Source organism: Oncorhynchus clarkii, chromosome 20 (genome assembly GCF_045791955.1).
Source record: "Oncorhynchus clarkii lewisi isolate Uvic-CL-2024 chromosome 20, UVic_Ocla_1.0, whole genome shotgun sequence".
Lineage (NCBI taxonomy): Eukaryota > Metazoa > Chordata > Actinopteri > Salmoniformes > Salmonidae > Oncorhynchus > Oncorhynchus clarkii.
Window position 1 is genome coordinate 58,854,935 of NC_092166.1, and position 10,703 is coordinate 58,865,637.

The 10,703-nt window shown below is 45.4% G+C and overlaps 1 protein-coding gene across 1 annotated transcript; it reads left to right on the plus strand.

Annotated features, from left to right (window-relative positions):
* Positions 1-1,049: 1,049 nt before the first annotated feature.
* On the plus strand, positions 1,050-9,379 carry LOC139376618 (pentatricopeptide repeat domain 1). The gene is made up of 8 exons (XM_071119396.1): positions 1,050-1,994; positions 4,854-4,994; positions 5,663-5,881; positions 6,073-6,174; positions 6,249-7,004; positions 7,994-8,110; positions 8,507-8,689; positions 8,837-9,379. The coding sequence occupies exons 1-8, from the start codon at positions 1,503-1,505 to the stop codon at positions 9,017-9,019; spliced, it is 2,193 nt and encodes a 730-aa protein (XP_070975497.1). The 5' UTR covers positions 1,050-1,502; the 3' UTR covers positions 9,020-9,379.
* The last annotated feature ends 1,324 nt before the right edge of the window (positions 9,380-10,703 follow it).

Here is a 10,703-nt window from a genome sequence, read left to right on the forward strand (position 1 = left end):
GCCACAGGATGTTTTTGCGCTGGTCAAGGGCAATCAAGTCTGGGGTGGTACCAAGGGCTATATCTGTTCTTAGTTTTAAATTTTTTGAGTGGGGCATGCTTATTTAAGATGGCGAGGAAAGCACTTTTAAAGAGCAACCAGGCATCCTCTACTGACGGGATGAGGTCAATATCCTTCCAGAATACCCAGGTCAGGTTGATTAGAAAGGCCTGCTGAAGTGTTTTAGGGAGCGTTTGACAGTGATGAGGGGTGGTCGTTTGACCGCGGACCAATTACGGACGCAGACAATCAGGCAGTGATCGCTGAGATTCTGGTTGAAGACAGCAGAGGTGCATTTAGAGGGCAAGTTGGTCAGGATGATATCGAAGAGGGTACCCGTGGTTACGGATTTAGGCTTGTAGCTGGTAGGTTCCTTGATAATTTGTGTGAGATTGAGGACATCTAGCTTAGATTGTAGGACGGCCGGGGTATTAAGCACATCCCAGTTTAGGTCACCTAACAGTACAAACTCTGAAGATAGATGGGGGGCAATCAATTCACATATGGGCTCTCTCTCAATTCAATTAAATTCAAGGGGCGTTATTGGCATGGGAAACATATGTTAACATTGACAATGCAAGTGAAGTAGATCATATACAAAAGTGAAATAAACAATACAAATGAACAGTAGACATTACACTCACAGAAGTTCCAAAAGAATAAAGACATTTCAAATGTCATATTATGTATATGTAGTCTCTCTCTCTCAATCTCTCTCACACACTCTCGCTCCCTCTCTCTCACTCCATCTCTCTCCCATAAGTAGCAGTAGGAATAGGAAGATTTTTGTTATGGATTAATGAGAAATTAAATGTCCATGTCATTTTATTTACAGATTAATTTTGAATCTCTGTTCATTCTATGGGTGGACACATTTGCAGTTCAATTTTTTTCCTGTAGATGACAGTTGTTCTCTGTTCTGTCCCGCTGGAGACCTAACAAGACACGAAGAAGTCTGACCTCCAAAAAATGTGACAGCCTTGCTAATCTATCCCCGATATATCGGTCTGATTTATCAGAAACAACGTCAATATGAAGACATTTCATAATCACGGAACATGTACAATATGTATGGTCGTCTCAACAACACGTTTCAAATACATACATTGTTAGACGTTTTACCAGTACAAGATTTCACTCGATTATTGACCTGTTTTGTCTGGTAGATATATGGAAAAACATGCTTGCGTTTTCTTTGCAGATCTTCATGAGTTGACGACGGCTGTGTGTACTCTGACATAAATAAACATGGTTGGAACCAAAACATTAGACTTCTACACGGTAGAACTGTCGGATACAGTAGGATTCTGAAGAAGAATTGTCATACTGCATTTATTCGTGTAATATGAACGGTTGATAGCTAACGAGTTACAAACTTGTTAACAGTTGGCTAACGTTAGCTACCAACAGTAACCCCGAGATTACTAACTCTAGCTAGCTACTGTACACCCAGGACTGTAAAGATGTTGCAGTGTGTGTCTCGGTCGTGTTTGAGGAACGGGAGAAGCATCGTAGACTACGTCGTCAGATACGGCTCTACTCAGACAGCACGAGGTCTGTCGAGCTTGGGCTCCGGTAGCACCGTGAGAGCTCCACGTTCCTGGTCGGTTCACCCGGTAACGGACATCAACCGAAGAGCCTTCACAGGGTCTGTGTCGGTGAGTTCTAGAAGAACCAGGGATGTCCAGGAATCACCGACCGCTCCCGCCCGCATGGGCCGGGCTGGGAGCGACCTGGGCGTTGAGGACTTCGGATCTCTTTCCGCTGATTTTTCCTCCAGACGGGCCTTCCGGAAGACCACCCCAGAGCTGCAGGATATGTTGTACCGGGAGGAGAGGCAGGCGGCCGGGCAGGAGGAGGAGAGGGAGCCGGAGGTCTTCAGATCTAGGACTGGTCGGAGGAACACACAGTACTGGTACTTCCTCCAGTGTAAAAGACTCATCAAGGAGAACAAGGTACAGCGATCTCTTTCTTTATCAATCACCCCCTCTGGTTCTCATCTTTCTTTCTCTGTCCCCTCATCCTATGTCACTGTATCAGACACCTGAGAAGGAGGTAGGGAGGGAGGAATGGTTGTGTGAAACGTCATCGACAGCCACCAGATTGCTATAACATGATGTGGTTAGCTGATACTTGAAATACCTATTCAGGTGTTGTAAGGTCTGGCATGCATCATTAACGTCTGAGCAGGGGAGCATAACCCATGCTTGAGGCTGAGATGCTGGATGGAGAGAGACTCCAACCTGAAGAGTAGGTTAATAACTACAGTCCTCTGACCCCTAACCTCTGATCCCTAACCCTCAGCTGTCAGAGGCTCTGTTTATGTTCCAGAGTGATGTGTTGGAAGGAGAGTCTCCACTCTGAAGAGTATAACTACACTGTTGTGGCCTCTAACCCCCAGTTGTCTGAGGCCCTGTCCATGTTCCAGAGCGGGAGAGGCTTCAACCTAAGGAGTAGAACTACACGGCCCTGACCTCTAACCCCTGACCCCAACCCCAGCTGTCGGAGGCTCTGTTTATGTTCCAGAGTGATGTGTTGGAAGGAGAGTCTCCACTCTGAAGAGTATAACTACACTGTTGTGGCCTCTAACCCCCAGCTGTCTGAGGCCCTGTCCATGTTCCAGAGCGGGAGAGGCTCCAACCTAAGGAGTATAACTACACTGCCCTGACCTCTGACCCCAACCCCCAGCTGCCGGAGGAACTGTTCCTGTCAGGCCCCCAATGTTTGTTCTGGAGCGTTAAGTCACAAGCTCTGTTGGTCAGCTACTGCATAGCAACCTAGCAGTGCCAAAAGCACTGATATGCCCTAGAAAGCCTATGTAAATTACGGACGCCAGAAAAGCCACAAAATACATTTGCGGTTATGTTATGAAGGTTCTGGGCTCTAAAATTAGTGTAGCATGATCAAGTTCGATCCCCACGGTGAATTATTTTAAAGTTTGCTACAAATCAAGATATTTAAATAGTGATCCATTCTGCCTACTACAGTACCGGTGAAAAGTTTGGACACACCTAATCATTCCAGGGTTTCTACATTGTAGAAAAATGGCGAAGACATCAAAACTATGAAATTACACATATGGAATCATGTAGTAACCAAAATCAAAATATATTTTATATTTGAGATTCTTCAAAGTAGCCACCCTTTGCCTAGATGACAGCTTTGGACACTCTTGGCATTCTCTCAACCAGCTTCATGAGGTAGTCATCTGGAATGCATTTCAAATAACAGGTGTGCCTTGTTAAATTTGTTGTGACAAGGTAGGGGTGGTATACAGAAGATGGCCCCTATTTGGTAAACGACCAAGTCCATATTATGGCAAGAACAGCTCAAATAAGCAAAGAGAACGACAGTCCATCATTACTTTAAGACATGAAGGTCAGTCAATACGGAAATTTCAAGAACTTTGAAAGTTTCTTCAAGTGCATTTGCAAAAACCATCAGGCGCTGTGATGAAACAGGCTCTCCTGAGGACCGCCACAGGAAAGGAAGACCTAGAGTTACCTCTGCTGCAGAGGATAAGTTCATTAGAGTTACCAGCCTCAGAAATTGCAGCCCAAATAAATGCTTCAGAGTTCAAGTAACAGACACATTTCAACATCAACTGTTCAGAGGAGACTGTGTGAATCAGGCCTTCATGGTTGAATTGCTGCAAAGAAACCACTTTTAAATGACACCAATAAGAAGAAGAGACTTGCTTGGGCCAAGAAACACAAGCAATGGACATTAGACCTGTAGAAATATGCCCTTTGGTCTGATGAGTCCACATTTTAGAAATACAACTGTCTTTGTAAGACGCAGAGTAGGTGAACGGATGATCTCCGCATGTGTGGTTCCCACGGTGAAGCATGGAGGAGGTGGTGTGGGGGTGCTTTACTTATGACACTGTCTGTGATTTATTTTGAATTCAAGGCACACTTAACCAGCATGGCTACCACAGGATTCTGCAGCGATACGCCATCCCATCAGGTTTGCGCTTAGTGGAACAATTTGTTTTTCAACAGGACAAGGACCCAACACAACTCCAGGCTGTGTAATGGCTATTTGACCAAGAAGGTGAGTGATGGCTTGCTGCATCAGATGACCTGGCCTCCACAATCACCCAACCTCAACCAAATTGAGATGGTTTGGGATGAGTTGAAGCGCAGAGTGAAGGAAAAGCAGCCAACAAGTGCTCAGCATATGTGGGAACTCCTTCAAGACTGTTGGAAAAGCATTCCAGGTGAAGCTGGTTGAGAGAATGCCAAGAGTGTGCAAAGCTGTCATCAAGGCAAAGGGTGGCTACTTTGAAGAATCAAATATAAAATATATTTTGATTCGGTTAACACTTGTTTGGTTACTACATGATTCCATATGTGTTATTTCATAGTTTTGATGTTCTCACTATTATTGTACAATGTGGAAAAGGTAAAAATATAGAAAAACCCTTGAATGAGTAGGTGTGTCCAAACTTTTGACTGGTACTGTATATACATTTGTCGTCACAGAGGACGGCAGGCCACAAGGAGGCTCAGGTTGACTCTCAGGCAGGATGAAAACCACTACATTAACCATGATCCATTGCTAGTTATGGCCACTTTCACCATTATCCCCAGTGTTTTATGGTTGCAATTCAGCAATATGGTGCACTTCAAATACTTCTTGTGCCATCTGGTTTTCCATAGGAATACGTGGATGACATCACTATCTACTAGTTTTAATGTCTGCGGTTCACGTTCCTGTGTGAGATGTTGGAGGTAAAGAGGCTCCAACCTGAAAAGTGTAAATATACTGTTCTGACCTGTAACCCCTGACCCCTAAACTCTAACCCTCAGCTGTTTGAGGCCCTGTCCATGTTCCAGAGGGAGATGTTGGAGGGAGAGAGACTCCCACCTGAGGAATATAACTACACTGTCCTGATAGGAGGCTGTGGGCGAGCAGGACATCTCAAACACGCCTTCAAACTCTACAACGACGTACGTATAGAGCCCAGACACACCCGTGCACACATACACACACCCGTGCACACACACACACACCCGTATGTACACGTGCACACGCACACACGGGCACACACACCAGTGTTTTCAATAGGATTCTTTTCAGCAGCGATGGCAAAGTTAGCGGGGAAAGGAGATGGTGGGCATGGCCTATGGTGCAGTTTTAGAGGCCCTCTTGACCTCAGAGACAAAATGTTGCTGTTTTAAAGCAAAATTTCTGCAATTATACACATTTTGCCATGTTTTGTACTTTGTTCTTGTGCTATCTGAGTGACTCAAACATAACAAAATCAATTGGGCCCCCATGCCATGCATTAACATGTTAGATGATCCCTGATGGTCCAGTTCTCAGAGATGATCTTGTTTAAAAAATATATAGATCCATTATCTTTTCTATACACTTTATATCTAGTTTTAGTCATTTAACTTAACACTGAAAATGTTACACCATCCCAATTTTTTAAATAAATTGTATTTATTTTTGCGGTGGAGGCCACGATTTCGCAGCGGTGCACTATAGGGAAACGCTGTACATGCACAGTGACTCAAACGCACACAGACACACACATATGTTTCTCCCTCACCCCCAGATGATGATAATTATGGTGTATGTGTTTAATGTGATGTGTTTGTGTGGGTGACAGATGAAGAAGAGAGGTCTGGTTCCTAGCGACGCCACCTACACCGCTCTGTTCAACGCCTGTGCCGAGTCACCACGGAAACAAGCCGGGCTGCAGCAAGCCATCCACTTGGAGCAGGAGCTGCGGCGGAAGAACCATCCCCTCAGTGACATCACATACCACGCCCTGCTGAAGACACACGCCCTCACCAACCACCTTCGAGCCTGTTTACACACACTACGGGTAACTTTAGCCCCTGACCTCTAACACTTTCCCTCACCAAAACACTTCAGAGCCTATCTACACATACTTATCCCTTGACCTCTATAGACAATAAAAACATAAGACCATATTAGATTTAAAATGTTTCTCTTTATGAGATATTCAGGGCCTTTGTACATCCAAACAAAGTGTGTGCGTTTGTTTGTTTGTAGGACATGCTACAGGCTGGTCATGCAGTAACTCAGGAGACCTTCCACTTCCTGCTGATGGGCTGTGTGAGAGACAGAGACACTGGCTTCAGACAGGCCCTGCAGGTAACACACGCACACACATGTATTCAAACTTCTAAAACTGTTGTGTGTGTGTGTATAATGTGTGTGTGTGTTAGGTGTATCGTCAGATGTTGAGGATGGGCATTCGTCCCGACGTCCAGAACTACAACCTGCTGCTCCGCGCTGCTAGAGATTGTGGGATAGGTAACCCCGCCGTGGCCTCTGCCCTGCTGCTGACCTCTGATTGCGGCCAGGAAGGTCAAGCGGTAAAGGTCAGGGGTCAGGGGTCGGCTCCGCTGGACGTCGACGCTCTGGAGAGTCAACTGTTCACACAACACCCCGACAACGACCTTAGTCACCATAACAATGACGCCACTCACCATAGCAATGACCCCAGTAACCATAGCAATGACCCTAGCAACATCCTCAGTCACCATAGCGACCTGGACAGTAGTGTGGTCGCCCCGATAACAACCCAACTGGTGATGGTGAGGAAGGGAGGAGAGCAAGAGGCTCCCATTGGCTCTCTCCCCTGTCTGTCAGGAACCAGTTCCCACCCCCCCAACCTGCTGGACCTATCAGTGGGCAGGGCTGAAGAGGGGGGTGTGGTCTCGCTTGGTGTGGTGAGCGGAATGTTCGATAGGCTGGCGCTGATGGGCGGGGCCCAGGGCTTCCTGGATAAGATGGCCACTGCGGGGCTCTGCCCAGACATCAGAACTCTCACACTATTAGCTGACACCATGGAGCCCGGCATCCAATCACTGCACAGCCTGCTGGCGGTCGCTAAGCAACACGGTGTGAAGCTGGACGCAGCGTTCTACAACAGTGTGATCCGCAGGGCAGCACGTGCTGGAGATCTACAAGAGGCTAAGGTACACACACACCGTCACTATGTACACACACACACACCATCACTATGTACACACACACACCTGAGAGGTATACTACATTTGAAACCAGATCTACTCAGGGTTTTACTAAAGCTAGCCGGCTTCAGTTAACTTCACTTTCCAGCTCAGGCTTCAACCGTACTACGACGCTGGATATTGCTTTCCGCCTGCCGCTAACTTTAGCAGGCTTGTAACTGCGTGTGCATGTTGCACGCAGCTAGTCGAACGCCAAACTCCATCGAGACGATGCTGAAACGGCAATCTATGGGCGAGTCAGTGCACCATTTTTATTTGTGCGGAAAGCAAGATGAAGGAAAAGAGATCTTGCAAATTCAGCAGGTTATGGTGTGAAATAGGTTTGTGGAAGTGCTGTCTTTATTTTATCACATCTCGTTAATGCCATCTTTGGTGTGCTTTCGGATGCTTATCATTGCAGAAGCACCTTTTTTCCCCCACTCCTATCGATAAAATAACACAAGTTATAAACAAGTTTTACTGTGCGTGAACTTTCAAATGCATTCTGTCATTACTAAATGTGCAATGTGATAGGAATTTTAACATGACTATTTTTAAATACAAAAAAACTTGATTAATAAAATATTTCATCAGTCTTCCTCAAATGAAAGGGGTGATGATGCAGTCTTTGTGAGAGGGAGGGAATCTTATATTTCATTCACCCTCAACTAGTGGCTCAGCCATTACATTCATGGTAAGTGGAGTTAGCCTGCCACGGAGCAGGTTAGTTCTGAAGGATTCGTTGCCATAGAAATGTACCTGGCTAAAAGGTGAGCCCCCTTCGTGGTATCTGTTATCCCCTAGTTGACCTCAGAGTTGACCAAAGTTACCTCACTTAACTCCTCAAACCACTTACGTAGTATAGGGCTCTGAAGTTATACCAATGTTGTGGCAAGGTGTGTATGTTTTCTAACTGTGTGTGTGTGTGTGTGTGTGTGTGTGTGTGTGTGTGTCAGGCAGTGATGTGTGTGATGCAGGAAAGACGTGTGCGTGCGGATGTACGGACATACGGCAGTCTGGCTCTGGGCTGCAACAGACAGACAGATGCCCTACAGCTGCTGGGGGACATGCAGGTAACACACACACACACACACACATGATTACGTTGCCCCGGGTTGAACTGAGCTATGGCCTGTCACGTGACCGGGGTGAAGCTAGGTGGGAGAGGCCCGCCCTACTGCTCGATCATATTGTCAACAATGCAGAATGACGCGTAGTTTACAATAAATCAACAACTACTTTCCTTAAAATGTCTGAATGTTCTAAGTAGTTTTCATTGAGAAGGCAGATAAATAAATAAAAAAGTGTTTTTATCAGAGCAATAATTTTTGCATGTGAAAACACAATCCTACTCCTTACACCACGTGCATAACCTAAGCCGACGGGACGTCCGTCTCTCACAACCCGGTTCCAAAACAAATGCAATCATCCGGGCCAGTTTATTAGAATCCCCTCTGTGTTTCCTGCAGGCGGCGGGGGTGCAGCCCAGTGTGCAGGTGTTCTCTGCTCTTATTGGCTGTGCCAGCAGGAGGCTGGACTATGTGTATCTGAGGCTGGTGCTTAGAGCCATGAGGGAACACAACGTCCCACCTAATGACATCATCATCACTCAGCTAGAACACGCCTCCCAGTACCCGCCCAACTATAACCAGGTAGGGAGGAGAGGGCATGTGCGCGTGGTATCTAATCATGTGCATCGGTTTGTCATTACAAGTGCAGAAACAACAGATCATGTGTTTGAGTCTCACATCTTTCTCTCTCTTTCCCTACCCCTCTTTCGCACTCCCTCTCTCTGTCAGTATAAGTCTAGGAACACCTACCTGTCTCAGATTGATGGTTTCCGTGGCTACTACCACCAGTGGCTGACCACCATGCCCGCCCAGGAGACAGGAGGACCTGAGAGAGACCACCCTACAGAGACGAGACAAGATGGACACCAGCAGGCAGCAGCAGCAAGACGACACCGCAAGCAACACAGCTGAACACACACACCTTTGTACCCGCGCTCGCACACACACACTGCAAGCATTGTAAATGTGAGCGTCTACAACCCCAGAACCATGATGCTGTTACTCTTAAGTGTTGTCACGTGTCCTGTAAATATCAGAGGAGGCTGGTGGGAGGACCTATAGGAGGATGGGCTCATTTGTAATGGCTGGAATGGAGTAAATTGAACAGTCAATCATGTGGTTTCCATATGTTTGATGTCTTTGACACCGTTTCATTTTTCCATTCCAGCCTCTACAATGAGTCTGTCATCCTATACCTCCTCCCAACAGCCTCCAATGAAATATATGTAAACTGTTATGTTTCTTTTATGCAATAAACTTACAGTAATTAAACTTGGTCTGTGTATTAGGCTTGGGTAGTATCAAGATTGGCATACCTTCATACCTACAAGGGGCGCTGTTTTCAAACCCCTCTAATCCAAAGGTTAGCAATGCTAACAAGTACATATACATTCTCCATAGAGAAGGCTAACTAAATGCTAAAAAGCACATTGCGAACATTGTGTACAGTCTCTGAACTAAATAAGTATACAAGTAACTCAATGCTACTCACTGTTTGCTGCATGCACAAAACAAATATTAAACAGCAAGGCTCTTGATCCAGGAGGGAATTTTCTGCTGTTACCAAGCGAAGCAAGCCAAATGCACAACTGCAGAGCATTTCACACATTTTAGACAGCTAACTTAATAGTTATAAGATATCTAGCAGGCAAACATTTAGTTGTGAATTCCATACTGTAACTAGATCACCTGGCGTGTGCTGCACAACAGTGAGGCTCCGGTCTCTCGTCCTTGTGTGCTTGTAAATAAACACCATGACTGGGGACTACAGGTAAGCTTCGTAATAAAAAATTGCGACAGGTGAAATGAAGAACGCAATCTTTATTTCCTAATGTTTTGCACAAGTTGACTGCAGGTATTTACTTAGCAACAAATATTCAAATTTATAAAAATTAAAGGAAGTTTCATCAGTTGAAAAAACATCCCGTGGGGTTTTCCAAATACCCCATTATACGTTATACCACTCAAGTCTACTGTGTATGCTTGACCAAAGACGGTGGGTTTTATGACTTATAAGTGTTTGGACTGCATAAACCAGAAATATCTGCTATGCTACCTACGCGTGTCACTACCATGACAGTTTACAATCCAGGGTTAATCCAAGCAGTTTAGTTACTCAACTTGCTAAATTTCGACATTATTCATTACCAGATATAGTTGATGTTTAGGTTTTAGTGAATGCTTTTAGTTTTGGAAATATTTAACTTATTCCTTGCCACCCATTCTGAAACGAACTGCCGCTCATTGTTAAGTGTTGCCGTCATTTCAGTTGCTGTAGTAGCTGACGTGTATAGTGTTCAATCAAATGTATTTATAAAGCCCTTCTTACATCCGCTGATGTCACACAGTGCTGCACAGAAACCCAGCCTAAAACCCCAAACAGCAAGCAATGCAGGTGTAGAACCACAGTGGCTAGGAAAAACTCCATAGAAAGGCCAGAACCTAGGAAAAAGCCTAGAGAGGAACCAGGCAATGAGGGGTGGTCAGTCCTCTTCTGGCTGTGCCGGGTGGAGATTATAACAGAACATGGCCAAGATGTTCAAATGTTCATATATGACCAGCAGGGTCAAATTATAATAATCACAGTAGTTGTCGA

Bases quoted from the DNA above. Each gene is read 5' to 3' on its own strand.
- LOC139376618 (XM_071119396.1), top strand. From the start codon at position 1,503: ATGTTGCAGTGTGTGTCTCGGTCGTGTTTGAGGAACGGGAGAAGCATC. The intron at 1,995-4,853 runs GTACAGCGATCT...TCTAACCCTCAG, and splicing joins GACTCATCAAGGAGAACAAG to CTGTTTGAGGCCCTGTCCAT. The intron at 8,690-8,836 runs GTAGGGAGGAGA...TCTCTCTGTCAG, and splicing joins ACCCGCCCAACTATAACCAG to TATAAGTCTAGGAACACCTA.